Below are 23,931 nucleotides of genomic sequence, written 5' to 3'. Positions count from 1 at the left end.
CTTGCTGGACAACATTTCATGAATGCTTTTAAGCAATAGCTGTCGCAATCGACACGATTACCAGCAAATTTCGGGCTCACCTTACGATGAACACTGTTTCGGCTCGTAGACGAAATGTGCTCTTGAGTGTGATAGAGTTCAGCTTGTGCGTGCATGAAAACAGCGCTGCGTATGTCTAGTGCTGCAACATCCTGTTTCTTATTTTTCCTTCTACGCATGCCTTTAAAAAGCTTCCTTTTTATGTCACTAATCTGCCTTTGATTCCGCACAACCTAACCTCATACCTTCACCTTCCACGTGAGCTGCTATCTCAAACGACGATGTTAGGTGTGGTTGCCTCCATTTAAAGGTTATAACGTTACATATATTAGTACGGCTAAATATATTGTACATGACTTGAATATTCAATGGTTTTCTGAAAACAATTTTATATTCTAGCCGCACTACGTAATTTTTTTACTCATGTGCAGGGTATACTTGAGCCAAATGCTTCTTGTCTCCTTATAATAGATATTGATTATAACCTATCTTCTACATGAACAATGCCTTTCACCTTCCATATCAGCCAAAGATGCCAGAAGTGTGCAGTGTAAATTTGGCAAAAGTGGAATCAAGGCATTTCTTTCTTTGCATTCATATTTTAGGCTACAAAAATCGACTTCACTTGCCTTGAAGTATTCATAAAGAGTTTTGAAAAAATTTCTTTCTGCCTGTTTTTTCTTCAGAGCTTCTATTCAGAACAAGCAAGCTCACTCAGTAATGTCATGAGGATAGTCATAGTAAGAACTGTTGTATGAAGTCATGACAAGCCCAAATGTTTATAGGTAGAGAAAAAAGCGTGAAGATGCACCATAATATTTCAACCGGGGTGGTCGTGAAAAAAACAACAACGAGAGACTTTAAGTACTAAAGTTCTGAAAGCCGAAAGCATGATAAGTTTCATCTTGTCTAGCGTTCCTGCCACTTGCAATCCCACACTTGAACGCGCGCCAAAGAAAGCCACGCGAGAGCCGCCACAAGAGCGGGGCACACTCTGTCCACGACAGTATGAGCCATTGAAGGGTTTCGCCCTAATAATTAGCTTGGAGCTCTCATATTTTGTCTACATCTTATTTACTGAAGCACCTGAGCACCCAAGCCGACATTAATCATCCCGCATTTTTTTTGCTAACGCGTTTTTCGATTCGTTTTTAGTAAGGACACGTCTAATGGACAATGTATTTTCAGGAGTATTTTTTTCATACCAACTATACAATATACGCGCCAGTCTATTGAATACTGTCCTTTATGTCGGATTTCTGTATAGAATATAATTATCACGTTGTTACCTTACTTTCTGAACCCCACAGTTATTTTTAAGGAAAAACTATACTAAACCGGAAACATTTTGCCGAGGTACTTCAAATGAGTACTTTTTAAATATTCATGTCTTAAGCCTTTTCAGTTTCCCTGGGAATATGGCCAATGATGGTAATATTACCGAACCACTTCCCTACTCAAGATATTATGCCATTTCGCACTGGAAGAGCATAAAAGAGCATCAGTTGAAACTCCACATAATACAGCATTATCATACAGTATTGTCATTGTTAAGATTGAATAATAGGACGAGTTATATTATTGAAATATATGAATGACAGCCATGTAAATGCATTATAAAGGAGAGCAAGTACTTTTTCCTGATGACGTGAAGTATTTTGGAGTTAAAAATGGATTGCTTTCTCTCCTGACTCTCTAAACACTGCTCTTAGGAATGCGGTAATGTAAAGGCCCAATATCGCCTGGAATTTATTTTCCTGGAATGTACGATTAATCGTTTTATACAAGCATCATGAATTGAAAACGGTAACACATAGCTGCTTCGATCTGCTATATGTTCGCATATATGCTTGCGAAGGACCACATCGATTTTAATAAACCTCCATGTAATTACATCATCACACATGAAACTTTTCTGAGAAGTATTTTAATATTAAAATAAAACATAACATAGACATAATTTCAAGATGATATTCTAATTGATAAAACGTGAAACAAATTAAGATATTTCGTTACCTCCAAAGGCGCACAACACCTGATCAGCAATCATGCATTGCAGTTTATCCGAATCGTGATGTGAATTTTACTTTTCCTCTCCTTTTATGATAGACAAATCTGTAAATTTAGGTGGAACGGACATCACTAGTAGGAAACTGCGCCATGTTATTACAGGTTACAGACTAAAGCATTGCGTTAATACAAGCACAACATGAATAATTGCTTTAAGTGTGGAAAGGTGTTCAATCTTTCGTTGTACCTTTGGCAAATGGGCGGAAACCCTTGGCAAGTTTTAACGTTTTGTTGTAATAATTTTAAGCACACATTATAGCTGGAAGGCATGGTAATGATTTCAAGAGCGGCGGCTCATACAAGTGCAGGCTAATGTAAAACCTGTTGGTACATCCTATCTGAATAGATTGAGGCCACCCGTCATTTTGAACTCCTTATCATATTATTCTTCGGACTAAAGGTTACAAAACCGGTGCTTACGTATCTGCAGAACGGCAGCTAACGATGGTACACTTCAGGTAAAGAGAAAAGGTTGATTTAGCTTCAAGCCATCGTGGCAATATGTGCGATCCACAAGATTATGCGTAGTCTCTTTAATGACAAGGATCGGATTAGTGCGCACCCCTTTGGCGCCCGTTCTGACGTTTTGTGTCGTCACCGTCGGCGTTGCCTGGTCCCTAGTAAGCAGCGGTGTAAATAAATAAATAAAATAAATAAATAAATAAATCCTGTTTCCACCGGGCATCGATTCTCCATCCCTTGGAACCCCAAGTCGAGCAATTTTGCCGCACACGGAATTTTTAAAATCTTTATTGCCTTTGAGGCTGTAAGATACAATATAACAGAACGCTACAGTACAATACTAAACAATGTAGTATACAACAGAACATAGCACTATAATATACAATGAAATATAATACAATAGGTATATAGTAGTTTGCAATAATTGCCTGTAAAACAGCGTCATGCAACATACATCATAAATCTCCTTGTCCATCGTGAGGATGATAGCAGCGATGACAATGACGTTGCAATTAGTAAAAATGACAACCATGACATTAGCAATTACAATGACGCTGCACTTGCGATAATGAACATGAGAACAAGGGTGATGCACCTTATGCGCCAGCAACGTTTAACCTTTCGCATTTCTGCACTGTTGATTCCGCAGTGCTTTCGAAATTTTAGAGCTAAGCTCTTAGGCGCCCGTTCCTGTGTTTCGCAGTAAGCAGTAACATAATCGCCGGCGCAAATACTGTCTTTCGTAACAGCCCCCGCTCTGATCTATGGTACCACATGATAGAGCGTCAAAGAAAGATGTGCAAGTGACAAAAGCTCTGATGTGGTTTAAATAGGTAACAAATCAGGGGGAATAATAGTATAAATAGTTAACAGAACAAGAAAGGCGCAATATCCATCACACTCTGTGAACACTTTAACCACGCCGTAAAGGTAGGGAAATACTGGAAGTAGTAGGCGAATATGTCTACTTAGGACAGGTAGTAACCGCAGACCAGGACCACGAAAAGGAAATAACAAGAAGAATACGATTGGGATGGAGCGCATTTGGCAAGCACTCGCAGATTATGACTAGCAGCTTACCGGTATCGCTCAAGAGGAAAGTATACAACAGTTGCATCTTGCCTGTACTCACCTATGGGGCTGAAACGTGGAGGCTAACCAAGAGAGTTCTACTTAAGTTGAGGACAACCCAGAGGGCTATGGAACGAAAAATGGTAGGGGTAACATTAAGACATAGAAAGCGTGCAGAGTGGGTCAGAGAAATAACTCAAGTTACCCGCATTCTAGTAGAAATTAGGAAGAAGAAATGGACATGGGCAGGACATGTAGTGCGAAGAGAGGATAACCGATGGTCGCTGAGGGTAACAAACTGGATTCCAAGGGAAGGAAAGCGTAGCAGGGGGGGCGGCAGAAAGTTAGGTGGGCGGATGAGATTAAGAAGTTCGCAGGGGTCAAGTGGATGCAGCTAGCACAGAACCGGGTTAAGTGGAGAAATATGGGAGAGGCCTTCGCCCTGCAGTGGGTATAATCAGGCTGATTATGATGATGATGAAAGGTAGGGAGGCAGATGAGAGTGAAAGCGAGATGAGTGAAAGGGGTGCAGTAGCTGAGGGCTCCGTATTGCCCGTATGAGACGGACGTCCCATCGTTTTGCCCCTATCGAAACTTAGAGCCATTAAATTAGTTTACAGAAAAGGAAAGGCCCAATTTCGGTAACTCGCGGAAGAGAACGTAGTTGGCATAAAATATGTACGAAAAAAAAATGTCTGTAATTGGACATGCGTGACTTGCTCTAATTCTTTGCCTCGATCTATCGAAAAGCTCAAACAGCTAATGAGCTACGCTCAAATTTCGCATTAGAAATTATCGTAATCTCGGCATCTTTTTTTATGGTATGTCGTTTTCTGTTGTGTATATTCTCTTATAGACTTTGGTATATTTCGTATTCTTCCGTTTTAAGAAGCTGAGGTTTCAGCAAATGTGTTTTTCTGAATTTATTGAAGATGTTTCCGTTGTTTTCCCTTTTGTGTCTTCTTTATCGAGTGTGCTAAACCAAAGACTTGCTCTCCTTCTGGCATTTATAATGTGACAAGTTTTGTAGAAATATTTCATAACACTGCACCCGATTCTACTCACTAGCCTCTAACTGGACCCCAATGGCGGAACGGACTCTGGAAGATTACGACCCGATGCCCGACGACCACCTCATCTGCGCCATCTGCCGCTCGGTGCTGTGGGAGCCGGTGGAGCGCCACTGCCGGCATATCTTCTGCCGCCAGTGCATCGAGAAATGTGTTCGCACAGACAACAGCTGCCCCGTGTGCCGCGAGCGGGACATCGGAGTCTTCAATCCCGATCTTCCACTCATCCAGAATAGGCTGAACAACCTAAAGGTAAGTGCACCTGCTGCACCCAAGCTTGCTAAAGTACATTTTATTGTAAATATGTAGCTGGCTTAACACTGCAAGAATGGCGCAAATGCCGTTTTTAAAGCGGATATTTATCGGGCATTTATTCCTACTTAAGTATTCTAGATGTTTAGTTTAAAACAAATGCACAATAATGAAATGAATGCTCGGTACATGATTGGAAGCTGAGCGTATCATGCCAGATGAACATGAAACTTTTCTTTTATCGCTCTTGACCTTTCCAAACGATTTTCAAATGTCTCTGGATCTTCCTTTACATGTGCTTTGCGCTCCCGAGTTAAAAGAAGCAAAGCAATCAATGGCTACGTTTGTGCGTGAGCCAGATCCTCGAACGAGCGAAATAAATTACAATATGAGGTTAAACATTTTCAGGTCGCTCCAACTTTCCTGTGCCGAAGTGAAACTAATTCACCTGAATGAAATTTTGATTGCCATTGTTATGTGCTGGAGCATCTTTGTTTCTCGACCCCGCCGGGCCCTCGCCTACTGTGCCCAAGGAAGCGGGATCGAATCCCGGCCTCGGCTGTTGCGTTTAGAGGGACGCAAAAGGGAGTGGCGTCCGCGTGCTGTGCGATGTCAGCGCACGTTAAAGAACGCTAGGTGGTCGAAATTTCCGGAGTCCTCCACTACGGCGTCTCTCATAGCCTGAGTCTCTTTGGGAGGTTAAACCCCACAAACCAACCAGAAATTTTGATTGCCATTGTTGGAGTGGGAATTGAACGTGTGGCTGCAATACTTCCATGCATCCAATAGACCATTGGCGTCGGTTGACTTATAGGAATCAGTGTGAACCAAGTGAATCTATGATGCGAACTCAGTTGACCCACTAGAAGATTTGCGTGCAAATTGTGAACAAACATAGATATAGAGACAAGATATGGTACATGCACTTAGTTTGTAAAAGGGCGCAATATGCTCCTAAATGACAAATTAGAGGCTCCTTCAAATCTCTTATATCAATCAATTTACAACAAATGGGATGCCTTTTTTTGTGACGTATTCATCGTTCCTTTCGAGGAGGTGCTTGTAGCCTTCTTGAACCGTTTTCCTGTCTGCAGTTACCCTACTTGAATTGGAGGTGTTCGGTTTCTTGGTTTACGATTGCATTTTCGCCTTGTACACTCGCCCTGTGCAAAGAATAACCATATGTACGATTGCACGTTCAGATGTGGTTCTACTATAAAACGTGACTAAATTGAATGTTTAAAGAAAAAATAAGCAACTAATGCTGTCTGGAGACGGCGATTAGAGGGAGAATCGTATGCGCTATTTGATACCTGCTCACTGCTGCCCCGTGAGTGCTGATGAGAGTGGTAACAAGCATCGCATAAAGAGTTCTTTGCAGGCATATCTTTTCAGCGCCAGTTGCTTTCGTGTGCAAGCTGTCAAAATTATCGCAACTAATATGCACTACTGCCGTGGCTTAACATAAATGGGCCATTGATTAGATGAAACCTTTCTTGGCTATTAGTGAAAGCCGTCACTGCTGAAAAACAAATCAAAGAGTTAGTACTCTGATCTATTAAAGTTTTATTTTATATAACAGTCATGCATTATGGTGTACAGCCGTAATCAAGAGCGCGTTAATTTCTTGCGCTTTGATGCTTGTGAAAAACAATACGATATCTATACAATGGAGTAAAACTTAACTTGAGATCAGAAGGCTAAGCAAAATTTTAAGTCACCCAAGCAGCACTAATAAGCTGAAAAATATTGGTAGTGTGTTGACAATTTCTAGCCATACATGAGTCCAGTAAACTACCAGCTTAAACTAATATTTACGGGAAAGGCGTGCTGCAGGATGCAATGTTTCCAGCGGTTCCATGTTTTCGATATCTGCATGCTTTCGAATAACGTGTGTGTGTATATGCTTTATATATGCTTCAGTACTCATGATACCTATTTATATTGTAAATATGCGCGAGAGTAAAGTGCACAGAATTGTTAAGTGATAGTCGTTCGAAGACATAAATTGGAATGAAAAATTATAATAAATTATACAAACAAGATATTTATATATTTTAATAAAATGAAATTAGAATGAGGTCTTAGCGTTACTAGACACGGAACTATGTTCATATTCCCGCAAGGAAGCCTCATGTGCTCCGTTTGATTCTTTTTTTTGAGATATCAATGCAGACAATACGGCAGAGTATTTCGGCGCTGATTATGGCCTTCAGACACTCGAAAATAATATAGGTGAATATTTTTGGTCCACTAAACTAGACTAGTTCAGAAGTGTGGTTGGTGGCACCCCATTCTGGTACCCCGCACTCAGTGGGTAAGTAGGGCCGGGCTATCAAAAGGGTATATTATTTCCTAGGACCTGATGTTCTCCTCGGCTGAGGTTAAAGGCTTAGGAAATAACTGGCCTATTTGGTTTATGATGTTTTATGTCGCAAAGAGACTTAGGCTCTTAGAGATGCTGTAGTAGAGGGCTGCGGAAATTTCTACCGCACTGGTTCTTACCACCCACTGGCATCGCACACTATACGAGTGCCACTCTATTCGGCTCTGTCTAAAAGCTGCCGGCATTCTATCATGCGCCATTGGGTTGAGCAGTCCAGATGCCGAAGAACTGAGGCACTGCAGAGGGGACTTGGGAAAATTGTGTCGAATGAACTCGTTTTGCTTCCGGCTCAGTGATTCTTTTCATTCTAAGACACTCCTAAATACAGCTCGTGCGACAAAATGCACATATGTTGCCCTCTTTAAATCGAAGTGATGGCTATGTAGTATAGCATCCGCTTCGCATTCCGGAGTCACCAGCTTCCTACCTAGGCGCCGCTGGTTAGTTACCAGATCTCCAATCGGTTCAATATCCTTAGTCCTGATAATGTGCTTCTCAGAATGCTTGGTGAAAGGGTTCTGGACAAATTCGTCGCGATGAGGAATCCCGTAACGCGTTCCTTTATCAACTTCAAGTGTGTAAAATGCACAAGCAGCCATTTTGTGAACTGAAGCGTTGCCCCTGTATCGGCTAAAAAGGCACAAATATATGGTGGTCTGTGGATGGAGCGTACGCCTCGTATTCTGGATGTACCAGTTGTGGTTGCTTGTACTGCCGGAGATTCAACGTTCTTTCAATGACCACAAGATGTCCAGCAGCCTGTTGCGAGGCCTTTATAAGGTGAAACACTTGCGAACGAGCTCAGTACAAATCGCCAATATCTTGCTCTTGCAAACTTTGAGAGTTTGTTATATCTTTTAGATTTTGCTGATTGCAAACTAGGAGCAAACTATCAGTACTATTAAGCAAATTGTCAACATGTAATACACAAACAAACGACGGAATTTCATACCTTACATGGTTCAAACATGTGAACAAACGTCGACTGGTGGTGTCCGTTAACAAAGAAAGGCGAAGAGGTAGAAATTACGCTTAACTTTTCTGATTGGTTCTCGATTAAGGCCACCCTCCTTTTCGCTTTCAAATGAGAAACTAGTGCAGATGCACCACTGCACGCACTGAAATAATCTCTATCGATAATCGCAGGTCAAGTGCCGCAACGCCAGTTGCACTGCCCGCGTACCTGCGGACACCTACGCCAGCCATGCCAGGCTGTGCGAGTACCGCGAGCTGGGCTCTCCCAAAGAGGCACGTCAACTGAGGACCCCATCCGAGGCAGCCGACCCTGAAGCCTACGCTCGCGACTTGCTCGCGTGCGAAAAGGGCTTCGGGCTGATATCCACGTCCGAGCATCTTCAAAACACACAATTGTCTGGAGGAGCTCCGGCGCAAGCCTAATAGTGAATGTAACTCTTCGCCTTGCGTTTATGTTTTTTTTTTATAATTCAAGTAATCATTTATTTATTCGGTGACTTCTTGAAACGACAAATAATATCAATCGTATTTTGCACTAAAGGAACCTTGCAAACACATCCTTTCGCGAGAGATGTAGATTGTATCCTTGACGCAAGGTTTACCTTCAGCTCACGTAACTGGCACTGCTATGGTGCAGGAGTGAGTGGATAGATCCTCTGGTCCTCTTGGCACCTTAGATGTGATCCGAGCCGGGAGGTTTCAAGAAACTGCAACATACATAGCTGCTCATGTGGGACTCAGCAACAAGAAACCAACGAGAAAACAAACACGGATTATTGCCGTTATCAACTAACCAAATGAGTTTTATGCTATGCTTTCCCCTCCCTCCTTTCTGCTTTCTTGCTTTATGCGAAAATACGAGTGCCATCCGTCGTAAATTATTTAATTGGCGAACCATACGATGGAAAAGGCGTAGGAGGTGGTGGTCTTGCGGCAACCTCAGCATACGAGTGGAGTGTGTGCGGTCGTCGGGAAAGCGTCGCCATGAATGTCGGAGCTGTCAGTGGTGCGGCATGAAGAGTTGGTTGACGAGGGGGCGGAAGTGCTTCGTCAACTTGTTCCTGAATAACCTGGCGTATGTGGTGTGAGCTGCATTGCGGAACGTTTGAAATTAATTATAATTACCGGGCAACTTCTTCCGGTACGAAATCTTTAATTTCTTGAATAAGTGTGCAGATGACAGTGCCATCGGACATACCGCGATCGTGCCTTCAGGTTGTCGAGGGACGATGCGTTGGCGACGAAGGTCGTCGTAGCTTTGACACATCGTGACAACGTCATTACAGTGCGGGGCTCTTTGGCCATGAGAATGTTGAATACGCCTTCATGGATGCCCATCATGGTGCGGCGAATCTTCTGAGCTTCAGTCATCGATGCATTTACACGATGGCATAAATCTAAAACGCCTTCGATGTAGCTAACGGAGGTTTCTCCTTTCTGCTGCACCCGCTCGCGCAAACGGTGTTCGGCGCGAAGCTTGCGGACCGCAGGGCGACCGAAGACATCCACAAAGCGAGATCTGAACGAGGCCCAAGTTTGTGAATCACAACTTTGCGACTTGTGTGAGGTAGAATATCACGTTGCTAAGGTTCAAGATGTCATCCCACTTTTTGTGGGTGCGTACACGTTCATACGATGAAAGCCAGTCCTCCACGTCCTGATCGTCGGTACCCCTGAAGACCGGCGGGTCCCGCTGGCGAAGCACCCCGGAGCATGGAATAGAAGGGGCCGAGGTAGCGGGGCCGGTGGTGTTAGTGCTGGAGTCTGTCATTGAGGTAGGAATTCGGCCGCTGCGGAGCTCCAGGGCGAGGAAATGGAAGAGAAATCCCGCGACCTCCACCAAGTGTTAAGCGGGGATCCAGGCACTGGTAGCGGGCACTGGTAGCGAGCAGGACCGGAGCGGGGGTGGCCTAACTTGCAGTCAGTTGGTCCGCGAAATCACTTCCTCTTCCTCCTTCTCGGTGATCTACCCACTTAATCGGAACCTCTTCTTTACAGTTTACATGATTATATAAAGAGAAGTGTTGCAACCTGATGTATTTTTAATGGTTCATACGTGATGATTAACTTCCGACTCAGCACTGTTGTCACTGTTTCACATTCCCTCAATTTCTTCTGCTGGTATTATCTGCTATGCATGTTTTGTTTTTCAAATACTGGATTATACAATCATGGAAACCGCGAAAAATGTAGCGAGGTGAAGGTTTGTTTGCGTTAACAAAGTATTGCGCAGTGAACGTTGCAACAACAAATCGCATCGGACTAGCTCGGCTAGGCCAGGAGATACGCAACGAGAGGTGCGTTTCCGCGGCTGAGCTTGTCGGTCATGTATGTTTAGCAATAAGCAATAAGCATTTTTAGTCATATGACAAATGTTTCTGTCTGCATAGCTTCTATTAAATAGCAGCTTATATGTAGCTTTCGTTATTTCGAGCTCTAGTGCCTCACTACACTGAACGGTTCTGGTTCGTAATAGTTGTACGCTGTGGTCTTGCAAGATATAAGTCAAAGCTATAGAAATAGTAATAGTTTGAACTCAGAAGTTCTCAAAAACTTGTTTTCAAAACCTGTCACTTGACTTTATGTCGGGTGAAGAATGTGATTACTTAGAAAGGAAAATAAAAAGACAGCAGCAGCATGGAAATGAAAAATATTTTTGGAATTTGTATAACAAAGGAAAGCTAAATACATTTATTTTATTTCAAAGCTCTGCCCTACGTTTAGAGGTGAATTGTAAAGCGCACACAAGGAAGCAATTAAAACACCCTTCAGGTCTTTGCTGTAAGCTTAGATTGGCAGCTAATATATTTTGTTCTAATTTTGCCATTCTGTAAGCTTTTATCGGTGCCTCTACGCCACAGTGTATCTAGACTTGCACGTTTTCTTCTGCTGTTGCTTTTTTATTTTCCAAGTCACTCAACCACGGGTTCTCAGTAATGAAATATCATCCCCATGAAAACATTCTTTCATTTTTGTCGTGCTCGTCTGCCCTCGACCGCGTTTCTTCTTTTTGAGGAAAAACGTACAAGAGCCATGCCAGTGTAGGTTGTCATGCCCAGCAAAAGAAGTATCATGTCTAATCGTTAGCTTGCGAACTGACGCTCACTTTGTACCATTGTTCGCTTTTCTTTATAACTGTGCACTAAATTCTGATCTTTCTACTTGATCAACATAATTCTAAATATTTCAATCTGCTATTCACAAAACCCCTGCACATTTGTTACCTCTCATTGTAAGTGCTTCAGCAGCCGCTAACAAAAGATAATTCTGAGCAGATGGGGGGGGGGGGGGGCGAGTAAACATTAAACACTATACCTCTCGCTATCCAAGTAATGTCGACGGTGGAAAAGTTTGTCTAGCATGTACAAGAGCTCTTGTAATGCAGTTTAATAATGCCTGAGACTTAATCAGTATTCGTGTCCCCAGCACACCAGAAAACTGCAGTGTGATTGCAAACCTAAGCCAAGCCCGTTTGGCTCTCTGTTAGGTGATGTCGCGCAGCAATCAAGAAATTCAACCAAGAAAGAAGCTGGGCACTCTTGCCGGGCAGCGACTTTGAGCAGTGCAGCCATCAAATAGCTCAACCACCAAGAAAATTGGGCACCCCTGTTGAGCCGCGCTGTCGAGGAGAAAAGCCATAAAATAGGTTGAAGCACCGTGAAGAATACGTGGAACGATGTTTCAGTTACATGTATGTTCAACATTAAACATTTAGAATTTAACAGGAACGTTGTTACACATATTCAGTTTACTTTTATCTGAAAAACTGCCTCACACATATAAGCGGAACGTTTAAAAACATCCGCTTACTAACTGAAACTTTTTGTGGAACCTGATTAAGGATGTTCTCAAGTGAATTCATGGGAACCACTCAAATCAAATAAAATTAAATTTTATTTTCCAACAAGTGTATAGTCGCCTGGACTAAAAGCTTTACAAACAGCTTGACAAAGGCCCAGTAAACCCGGACACAACATAGCAGGAGCAAACAGCAAATTTTAGAAGTTCATTAATAATACGATCATGACATACAAAAGTGTTATACCAAGCATACGTCATTGCAGCACGATGTGAAAACAAAAAAATTCATCAATAATAAAATCAATGGAAAAAGCTAAACAAGATAGAAAGTTCGTGAAGGCGAGTATAATATTTAAAGTAAAAATCCTTATACGGATACTTTATATTTGCACTAAGTAGGTTCTAAACTGCTTAAGACTAAACCAACGGTATCTCAATTTGCTGAGAAAAACGGGAACATTATGAGCCAGGGATTGTAACTTGTAGTCTGTACTAAAATGTGTTAGAAACCACGTGTCAGTGGATCTGGTGTGTACTATTTCAGTGCGGTGTTCAAGAGATGCAAGTTTTACCAAGAAATTTCCCATACCTGTCGAACCGAAATATGTATTTGTAACAAGCGATATTCATAAATATTATGTGCTCGGATAATATTACGTGATTAGTATGAATTTCCTACAAACCTCCCTCTTCGTCCCTGCGAAGTTTTGGGCTTGGATCTCTTTCACCACAACTCTCAAACACTCTTGTTGGTAGTGGACTACTACTCCCGGTTCCTAGAGGTGGTGACACTGAAAAGTAAGACAGCTCCAGTGGTCAGTGAGGTGCTCAAAAGCCTCTTCGCCCGTCATGGGATACCGCAACAGGTATCCGCCCTTTGTTTAACGCGAATTAGATGCATTCGCTGCATCTTATGATTTCGACCCCATTGCCAGTAGCCCCCATTACCCACAGTCTTATGGAGAGGCAGAACTAATATTCCGGACTCTGAAACACATCTTCCGTAAGGAAAACGATCCTTACATGGCCCTTCTCAGCTATAGGGATGCACCAGGTGTGAGTGGCTTCAGCCGAGCTCAGCTCCCAATGCAAAGGCGACTGAGAACTCGAGTCCCAAAGCCGAATGAAAAGCTTCGTCCACACTGGCCCGAAAGTGACTTGGTAGCCCCCAGACATGACTCTTTCAAGAAAAGGACTGAAATGGAATTCAACCGACGTCATCACGTCAGCGATCGCCATTACATCATTACGGTGAACAGGTCTGGGTTCGAATCGACTAGGTGCCTGCTACAGTTCTGAGCAAGGCACAGCGTCCAATGTCCTTCGTTGTCGAAACGGAGCGAGGAATGATTTTGCAGCGGAATTGTTGACACCTTGTACCTTTGTGCTGAGGGTAGCAGATTCCGCACTTCTCCAGCCTCACCCTCGAACTCAAGAGGCTGAAACACCTGATCGGCCGCTTGTTACAGCGGTACCTTGATGTCCTGGTGATGGTGTTGTGCCTGCCCGTAGCGGCCGCCATGTAGTACCATCGGACCGCTGGAACTTGTGACTGAGGGGGAAGATGTTGCGGTCGCCACCTATGAACCTAAATGTGGCGCTCAATAAGCTGAAGCCCAGCCAGGGGTGATTGGAGTAAATCAGTTTGTGTTTGGTTCTGGAGCGGCGTGGTAGCCTGGCTCTCTCTCTCTCTCTCGGCCTCCCGGCACGACAGCACGGGAACGGCCTCACCGAAATTTCTGTTTCAGTCTTCCAAGCCCAACCATCTCTCTTGAGTGTTAATTATGAACTTAGAACTAGGCTGGTCTAATTACTCTAGCATTTGGGATGTCGAGAGCATTTGAGGCTGTTTTAAAGATTTTTGCTTATTCCTTAGAACTGTTAACAAAAATTTTTCTAAACTTTCCTAGACTTAAAAGGAATGGCTTCCTTAGCAGTTTATGAAGTCATCTCATCTCTCGCTTTACGTCAGCCGTTGTTTCTCTTCTCTGCATAGAATATCAATGTTCCTGGAAGCTTCCAAATATTTCTCAATGGCCCTCTTAAGCAATCTATCCCACTAGCGTTCGGGTTTTTATTTTCTTTCCCCCTTTCGGTTGACTCATATTGTCAGTCACCGCATTGACACCGGTGACGCCAGTCCTATTCACAGGCGGCCCTATCGTGTTTTGCTTGCCGAGCGACTCGTCATCCAAACAGAGGTCGACAAAATGTTGGCGAACGACATAATTGAGCCTTCCAGTAGCCCCTGGGCATCCCCTGTTGTGTTGGTCAAAAAGAAAGATAACAGTTGGAGATTCTGCGTTGACTATCGTCATTTAAATAAGATAACCAGAAAAGATGTGTATCCTCTTCCGCGTATAGACGCGCTTGATACTTTGCACGGAGCCAGCTACGTTTCGTCCATCGACCTTCGTTCTGGCTATTGGCAGATCTCTGTCGACGAGAGAGACCGTGAAAAAACAGCGTTCACAACCCCTGACGGCCTTTATCAATTCAAAGTCATGCCTTTTGGCCTTTGCAATGCCCCAGCAACCTTCGAACGTATGATGGACTCTTTGCTCCGAGGCTTCAGGTGGACCACTTGTTTGTGTTATCTTGATGATGTAATAGTTTTCTCGCCTACATTTGAAAGCCATCTCCGTCGCCTTTCTGCAATCCTAGCGCTTTTTCGCCGCGCGGGACTGCAATTAAACTCCAAAAAGTGCAGCTTTGGTCACCGACAAATTAAAGTCTTGGTCACTTGGTTAATGCTGCCGGCGTTCAGCCTGACCCCGACAAGATTCGTGCCGTCAAAGATTTTCCCACTCCACGTTCATCCTGCGAGGTTCGAAGCTTTATAGGTCTATGTTCTTATTTCCGACGATTCGTCCCGAATTTCGCCGCGCTAGCTCGTCCTCTCACCAATCTTCTAAAGAAAGACGTTTCATTCTCCTGGGGGCCTGAACAAGTTGCAGCTTTCTCTGAACTTATTGCTGCTCTCACAACTCCACCCGTCTTGGCCCATTTCAACCCATCTGCCAATACTGAACTCCGCACCGACGCAAGTGGCCAATGCATTGGAGCTATACTTGCCCAGAGACAACACGGCCGCACAAGAGGGATTGCGTATGCCAGCCGCCTCTTATCTACGTCCGAACAAAATTACTCTATCACAGAGCGAGAGTGCCTGGCACTTGCTTGGGCTATTACAAAATTCCGCCCTTATTTGTTTGGCCGGCATTTTACTGTTATAACAGACCTTGTATTGGCTTTCCTCCCTCAAAGATCCTACAGGCCGTTTTGGGCGCTGGGCTCTTCGATTACAAGAGTATACATTGTCCGTCGTGTGCAAGTCCGACCGGCTTCACCAAGATTCAGACTGCTTGTCCCGTCATCCCGTCAACTCCCCTAGTCCTACCGACTCTGACGATGACGCATGTGTCTTGTCTGTGTCGGCCTTTTCTAACATTGCCGAGATCCTTTGCTCCATTCCATTATCCTCCGTCTCACCTGCGACCGACCTGTTCCATCTCTTGCCTTATATGTACTCCACGAGAAAACCCTATTACGACGCAATATGCGGCCAGACGGCGCAGACCTTTTGCTCGTCGTTCCTCAACATCTGCGTTCCACCATCCTTGACCAGTTTCATGATGCTCCAACGGCTGGCCACCTGGGTGTCTCTCGCACATACGACAGCCTGCGCCGACGCTTCTACTGGCCGGGGCTCTACCGCTCCATCCAGCAATACATTGCCACATGTGAATTGTGTCAGCTTCAAAAGAAGCCCAAAATTTTACCTTCAGGCCATTTGCAGCTGATCCCCATACCCACTGACCCGTTTTCCCGTGTAGGTGTTGACCTCCTTGGGCCCTTTCCAGTTTCCGCCTCAGGGAACAAATGGATCGCCGTCGCCACCGATTATGTTACGGGGTATGCTATTACCAGAGCCATCCCGACCAGTTGCGCCACAGACGTCACTGACTTCCTCCTAGAAAACGTGATTCTACATCATGGTGCCCCTCGTGAACTACTAACTGACCGCGGCCGCTGCTTTCTGTCGCGAGTGTTTGACGAAATTCTCCGTTCGTGCTCCGTCCGTCACAAATTCACCACAGCCTATCAACCCCAGACCAACCGACTCACGGAACACCTAAACCGTACCCTCACAGACATGCTGTCCATGTATGCGTCTGACGACCACCGGGATTTTGATGTTCATCTACCCTTTGTGACATTCGCCTACAATTCATCTGTACATTCTACCGCTGGATACTCCCCATTTTATCTGTTATTTGGCCGCCACCCGTTACTGCCCTTCGACACCTCACTACCCGCGGCAGACGCCACCAGTACTTACGCCAGTGATGCCGTAGCCCGCGCTCATGATGTCCGCCGGATAGCTCATGCCAGGCTCTCTGCATCCCAAGACTCTCAAAAGTTCCGGTACGACCGTCACCACCGTGATGTCCACTACCCTCCTGGGTCACTCGTCTTGCTGTGGCTCCCGTGCCGTCGCGTGGGCTTGTGTGAAAACCTTTTGCCCCGTTACACAGGCCCTTACCGAGTTTTGAGCCCTGTGACAGACGTCACATACGAAGTTGAATCTGTGCCTCCGAAATACTCGTCCAGAGCGCCATCCTCTGAAATAGTGCATGTGTCCCTCCTGAAGCCCTATTATGCACGTTCTGTTTCACAAACGTAGAACGCACCGGTACTGTGCTTTTCCCGAGGGGGGGTAGTGTTACTGAGCGGTATTCTCTGGCCGTGCGGACGAAAAAGAAGTGCGACAGGCTCCCAGAAGAAGAAGACGCAGACGAGTGCTGTGCTGTGCGAGTGTTGTGCTGTGATCATCCTCAGTGGTGTGGACAACTGCCGTACTGTGAACATTTCACGTAGCAATATATTAGCTAGTTGTAGATCAAACAGTCGTGTGAACTTCCTGTGAGTCCATACTGCAATAGCAACCTCGAAAATGGCTGCTGTTCCAACTTTATTGATGCTTCAAGTAAAATATTTATTCTGGTTGTTCATTATCTCCCGTTCCTACATTAGTTACTTATTTGAAACTGAATGGAATACGTTATTGATCGCTGCTTAAAATTCTGGAGCCATATTTATTTATCGTAACGACTCATAACATATTCATACTATGTGGCTATAGCGCATAATATATCATTAAATGCAGGCCTATTACCTTCCTTGATATGAGCCTTTCATAGTTCTCACTACTTAAAAATCCAGCTACGATATATGTTCGAGACACACACAGCTGCATGTTACCGGTCGAGTTTATGCACCCATCCGGATTTTATCTGTGCACATTGATATCCCCTATTATAATTATCTCTACCTAGGTGGCGGATTTCAGTACCTATACATTCTACCATCCTTTTTTTGCTTTCCTCTTCCATTCTTGTTACGGCTACACAAATATAAAGAATGCTTGTTCCTCTCGAATTTGTCTTTACGCTTTAATTCTATTCATAACTCCTGTTTAAGTATTTGCCACTTCATAGACTGAGGGATGAATACATCATCTTCTCTCACTTATGCTACCCTTAACTGCTTCAATATTGGCATACATACACTTACCACTGCGAGGTTGCTCCTTGTCTCTAAGATGTGTGTTCACAAAATCATCCTTAATAAAAATAAGCCGTATTCAAGGAATCCCGATCTTAAAAGAACCGCTATGGTCAATGCTGGTCCTGTTTGCCGGTAAAAAATTGAAACCATGCCAGGAGTGGCTTGCCTGTTTCCTGTACAGCGCTGGTTAGTAGATACCAGGGGCAAGAGTGGACAGGATGAAGAAATAATGGACACGAATATGTTGTGTTCTGTCTGCTCTTGAACCTGTTATCTACTAGTCTTGCATCAATAAGGCCAACAATATATTCTTATTTACAGCGCTGATACCGATGAGATCGCATTGTTCATTACCGACTTCTTTTGTAGAGTCATCAGATCTTGTGATACAGCTTCATATCAGTTAGTCGGTTATAGAAGAAAAGCTTGTTACGCGAATGTCATCAGCATTAATAAAGAAACACTCAAAGGCACAACTATAACACAGCGGTGATCTCCGAAATAGGCAGTCTGAGCCACAGTAGGCTACAGACTGCACGAAGTAGCTAGGACAAACACACTATCGCTTTATACCGGCCAAATGTAATGAGCACTGCAAGAGGTGTAACAGCTGGTGAAGCATGCAGTACGGAAATGATAAAAAGTTAGGTATTGTTCAATCGTAGCCGAACCTGTTTATACAGCGTTAGCTTTGTTTGTCGTCGCCGCAGAGGTCGAAGGCAATCGCATAGCCTACTTTCCTGGAAGCCCAGTATCATCCATAGCGAAGAAGTTAGGATTCAATCGAGAGCAACAAGATCCAGCGATATTAACTGCTCGATATCAACACCGTGTCGGCGTGAAAGGTTCCATTTTCTCGTTCGGAGCTTAGTTAAGCAACATCAGGTGGTGGGCGTGCGCACTTCCATTAGCCTGGAATTGTACCCGTTTTGCAAGTGTGTTGCTATGCGGCATCTCACGGTCAAAGCAAGGCTAAGCTTATGCACAACCTGAAGACCGACATGAACACCGAGTAAAGCTTAAGAGCTGCTAAAAAAATGCAGCGTGTTCTGCACACTATGTTCCGTATTCTTCACTGTGGCCGTTTTAGGTGTGAACCAGACTAGCTGCAGTGCGTTCAACGATTGGTTCATATAGCTTACAACAGTGAAAGTATTGTCGGAGATGTATTATTGATATCATTGCTCTGGTGCCCCATGTGGAGCTAAAAGGCCAATCTGACATTCGTTAGCCTGCTAGATATACTTTTACGTAGTATAAATTACGCATGCGTTGGAACATAAACGAAAACAGGATCAGGGATAGAGGTGGAGCCTAGGCTGGCAGGCCAAAGCTTCGAGAAGAGGACTGCCTTTGACTGTCAAGACGAAGACAGGTTCTGTTCGCCCAACTCTGGCTTGCAAATGAAGGCTCTGCTTCTACCTTGTCTCGTTTTTCGTTTACTTTGTGTAGATATCTTCTTCGTCTCTTTGTACAATATCCGTAATAAATCTAGGACAAAAATATGACGATTGATTAAGTTGGATAATAGTAAACGTTTCTCGCATAAAGAAATACGTAATAACGATGTGGGTCATTTAAGGCATGTTTTAGCCATTAAAATAGTTCAGCATGCTTAGAGAGCAATGGATTAACTGGGAACGGGATTTCTACAATTGTGAAAAGTATGCTGAGTGCGAAAGACCGCTGGACAAGGAGACGTACGACATCGTCTCGGAGGTCTTGGCATAGGGCAGTGGTTGGCGCATTCCGATGGGCGTGCAGAAAATAGTGGTGTGAATTTCTGTGCGGACGCACTGCTTCTCCTTTATTCTTTTTTATTTTTCCTAAAAGTAGCCGTGTTATTTCTGAACTTTTTTCTAATCCGTTTGGTTTTGAGCATATCGTCCTAAGCTGTGACAAGACGCTTTACAAAGACGTACTAACGTGCCTGCTTGACCCAGAGGCAGTCGGTATAATTTGGAGTTGATGGAAGGGCCCTGTGAGCTTGAATCCACTAACCCTGCATGCCCTTTGAGGTGAGGGGCCACAGTTTGCAGCTCCTCCCAAATGGGCTGTGTTACATGGGCGCTTGACGAAGCATCACCTTACGACGAATAGATGCATAGCCGTGCGTGTCAGTTAGGTGCAAGCTACAATCCTGCCAGAGCCATGTCCGTGATACTTCACTTGTAACACCGACATCGGGGAATATATATTTTCTTCAGAACGTGACTATTAGCTCTGCCACGGGAAAAACAGATTCCCAGAGTCAGCCTTTCCACCCCCTATCTTAGGAGAGATTGATGTCTTTATTCGAGGCAAGGGAATATTACAGACCACACCTTCCTTTTCGTGCAAGAAATAATTCAACCATTAATGAACAATGAAGTGTTAAAAGATTTCCTAAGTAATAATATCGTTCGCTGGTCCCATAACATACCTAGACACAAGTTTTTTTTTCTGCAGTTTAATGTTTCTTTCCGTTAAATTTCTTTCAGTAAAACACTTCGGTTTAAATTGTTTCAAGTTTCTTTGGCTTTTGACATTAATTATGCATTACCAAAAACAGAAAGAGAAAGGTATTTAACAAAAGAGACGACGGACAGGACGGCGGGTGGTAAAGAGACCCCGATCTGCAACTGTTTCGTCGCCTCCGCAAAACATATTCATGCCCTCTATCGTTCACTACAGGCTTGCCTAAATGCACTTGAGGCTACTCGCAGGGTGGCTATACCTATTTTTGCGTCAAACCCGGCCCTTTTACTCACTCACCAGTGGTCAAGGTTTCGTTTTCCCTAAGTTGTTTTTACGCAAAGTATTTTAGCAAACATGGTGCGAACCTCGGTACTATAACTCCTATTGGTTGCTCAACGTCCATTGTCGATATCAATTTTTTTTCTTTACTTCCATCTTATGTGAAGTACTTACCTTCAAGTCTAATATACAGTCTCCTATCTGATCACCTTGAGAAGTTCGCTGAACACACTGTAATCGCCACTGATGCATCTGTGACTGCGTAAAAAGGAGCAATTGCAATCTTTTCAGGCTCTTTTCTGGAGACTTTCGGTGTGCGTCCCGGATTACACACCGATCTTTTTAGCGGAGTTTATGGCAATCGGGCTTCCACTATTAAAAATTCCTTTCAAAAAGTCAAACATAATTTTTCTACCACACTCTTTTTCTGTTTTATTGTCACTGGTGTCAGCGCGGAACGCTGTTTTCCGTCGCTCATTAAATTATTTCATATAAGGATGGGTGAAACAGATACGCTGCATCTGGGTCACCGGTAGCTTCGGCATTTTCCAGAAATAGGCGGCAGACTTTTTGGCTAAATCAACTCTTGATGCCCCTGCTCCAAGCACCATTCCTAATATCATTGTTTTTGTTATGTCCCATTTTCAGCGTTATCAATACATAGCCGGTTCATGCAATAATTCCTTGCTATCTACAAGAGAATACCAACATCTCACATACTTATGTAAAGTTCATTGAAATCACGGCCGTGTGAGGTAACGCTGCCACTCATGAGATGCTGGATTCTCCGTCTAAATTGTCACTCATGCGGATGCGGGTTCAGCCCCACCAACCTTTGTGAGGCTTGCGGTGAGATTGAAAACACCGAACATTTCTTTCTCGCTTGACAAAGGATTTGACATGAGAGGAAGGTGCATTCAGAAATTCCAATAGCACAATTGGGATTGATGTTATCGGTCCCGCTTCTACTCTCTGTAAAGAAGACAAAGAACGGAAAATGCTGCGGCATCGCCATCACCATCGCTTGGCTCCGGCGCCCATCTCTCGTGCTGAAGCTGTGCCCTGCGGCTGGCAATTCGACCCTGCTCTGCCCGAATTACTGGCAGCGCTAGACGTTCAAACGAACTATTAAATCCACATCGCACTTGGTGGAGGTCAATCTGAGGTTCCCTGTACCCATCTCGCCCTGGAACTTCGCAGCAGAACGTTGACTACACCAATGACGGAGCCGACTTCATTGCACCTACCTCCGCCCGTCACCTGCACAGGTGCGATTCGTCAACGGGACCCCGCTACCTTCAGTGGAAGCAGCGATGACGACGTCGACGATTGGCTGACCACTTACGAACGGGTCAGCCGTCACAATAACTGGGACGACAACCGTAAGCTCACCAATGTCATCTTTTACTTGAGCGACGTCGCTAATCTGTGGTTTAGAAACCACGAGTCGGACTTTACTACCTGGGCGAGTTTCAAGACGAAATTTTCTGATGTCTTTGGCCGCCCCGCCGTCCGAAAACTCCGCGCGGAACAGCGTCTTCGGTCGCGACTGCAGCTACCCGGTGAAACGTTCACCAGTTACATTGAGGACATTGTTGATATGTGTCGTCGCGTTGACCCGACCATGACCGAGGCCGTTAAGATACGTCATGTCCTCATAGGAATTGATGACGGCGCTTTCAACATGCTCGTCGCCAAAGGCCCCACGACGGTCAAGGAAATCTACGACCTATGTCAAAGCTACGACGAACTCCGCAAGGAGCGTGTTTTGATTCGCCAGCCTCAAGCATCACTTGCTGGACTAGCCGCGGAGAGGGAGTCATCTAGCCTCTCTGAAAACATCAAGGCTTTTGTACGTCAGGAGGTCGCACGACAACTGTCCCTGCAGCCATATGTTAAGGAGTCGTCACCAACTGGCCTTGTTCCGGAGCTTCGCCGTGCAATCCAACAGCATGTATCTGAAGTCCTCCCTAATTCTGTTTCTCAATCACCTCCGGTCGCACCCTCAATGCCGTTCCCCACGCCCACAATTTCATCGTCCGGCGTTGCGCCACTGAGCTATGCTCCAGCATTCGCGCCGGCTCCTCCCCAGGTATTGCGTCGCTCATATGCCGAAGTTACTTCAAGTCCACCTCCTGAGCCAGCATATGCCTATGCTTCGCCCCCTATGCGTTCGGCACCAACAGCGTTTGCTCCCCCCTTGCGTCAGACACCATCTCCATGGCGCACTGCAGACAACAGGCCTATTTGCTACCACTGCGGCATCCCTGGGCACACTACACGCTACTGCCGGCGCCGAATAAATATGGCCTTTGCTGCGCGGCCTGCGCCACCTTATTTGGCCCCCCAATTCCCCGTCCCATCGGGTCCTCCAACAGCATCCCCTGACCCTCCGGACTTCCTGCCTCGTCGTTCGCCATCACCACGTCGCCGCTCCATTTCGCCAATGCGCCGACGACCCGCTACTCAGCCGGAAAACTAACCGCCGCAGTTCGCGAGGCACGAACTGCGTATTCGACAGAATTTCAAAGTCCTCGTCTTAATCCCGCGAATGTTACTGCTGTCATCGTTGAAGGTGTTCATACTCTTGCGCTCGTCGACACCGGTGCCGCTGTATCAGTTATCAGCCAAAAACTCTGCCGCTCCCTCCGAAAAGTGACTACGCCTCTCGAGGGACTATCGCTTCGTACCGCATCCGCTCACAGTATACAGCCGACAGCTATCTGCACTGCTCGCGTCGTCATTGCTGCAGCCTTGTACATCATCGAATTCGTCGTTCTCCCCACATGTTCTCATGACGTCATTCTCGGCTGGGATTTCCTGTCCCAGCATCATGCTATCATTGACTGCGCCAGTCCTCAAGTAGAGCTCATTGAATCGAGTGATGCACCGTCTGATGCCCTGTTCCACGAGCCGTGTCCTCGTTTTGCGACCAAACTCCTCGTAGCTCATGACACAACCATCCCACCCGGAAGCGCTGTTCTGGTTCCCCTCACTGCCTCTTTTACCACCGCCGCGACAGTCCTCTTTGTGCCCTCTAACGTTGTCTGCCGCCGCCGCCACTTACCGCTGCCGTTTGCCGTCCTTGACATGAACAACGGCGCTAGCACACTTCTGGTAGCCAATCCTCTTGCGTCTCCCGCTATGTTGATCGAAGGGGAGTGCCTTGGCCGCATCGAGCCCGTGGACCTTCTGTTCGCCTTTGATGATGTGTCATTCCCTGTTTGCCAAGTTGACGCCTTGACCCCAACTCGTGTGGCTTCCGATCCGCTACAGCGGGACCTTTTTGACCATTCTGTGGACAGCGCTCTAGAGCCGCGCCACCGCGAGCAACTTCTTGACCTTCTACACCAATTCCGCTCCTCCTTCGACATCCCGCAATCTTCCTTGGGCCGCACGACGACCATTTCCCACCTCATCGACACTGGCGCTCATCCACCTCTCCATCAGCGGCCGTATCGTGTGTCGCCGACTGAGCGCCGTGTTATTGCCCAACAA

The 23,931-nt window shown here is 45.2% G+C and overlaps 1 protein-coding gene across 1 annotated transcript; it reads left to right on the top strand.

Annotated features, from left to right (window-relative positions):
• The first annotated feature begins 4,727 nt into the window (after window positions 1-4,727).
• On the top strand, window positions 4,728-8,748 carry LOC146184253 (RING finger protein 151-like). Its single transcript, XM_084608521.1, has 2 exons — window positions 4,728-4,964; window positions 8,497-8,748. The coding sequence occupies exons 1-2, from the start codon at window positions 4,728-4,730 to the stop codon at window positions 8,746-8,748; spliced, it is 489 nt and encodes a 162-aa protein (XP_084464647.1).
• The last annotated feature ends 15,183 nt before the right edge of the window (window positions 8,749-23,931 follow it).

Source organism: Amblyomma maculatum, chromosome 7 (genome assembly GCF_055883805.1).
Source record: "Amblyomma maculatum isolate TAMU_Amacu chromosome 7, ASM5588380v1, whole genome shotgun sequence".
Taxonomy (NCBI): Eukaryota; Metazoa; Arthropoda; class Arachnida; order Ixodida; family Ixodidae; genus Amblyomma; species Amblyomma maculatum.
This window is presented reverse-complemented; position numbering and strand designations above follow the sequence as displayed.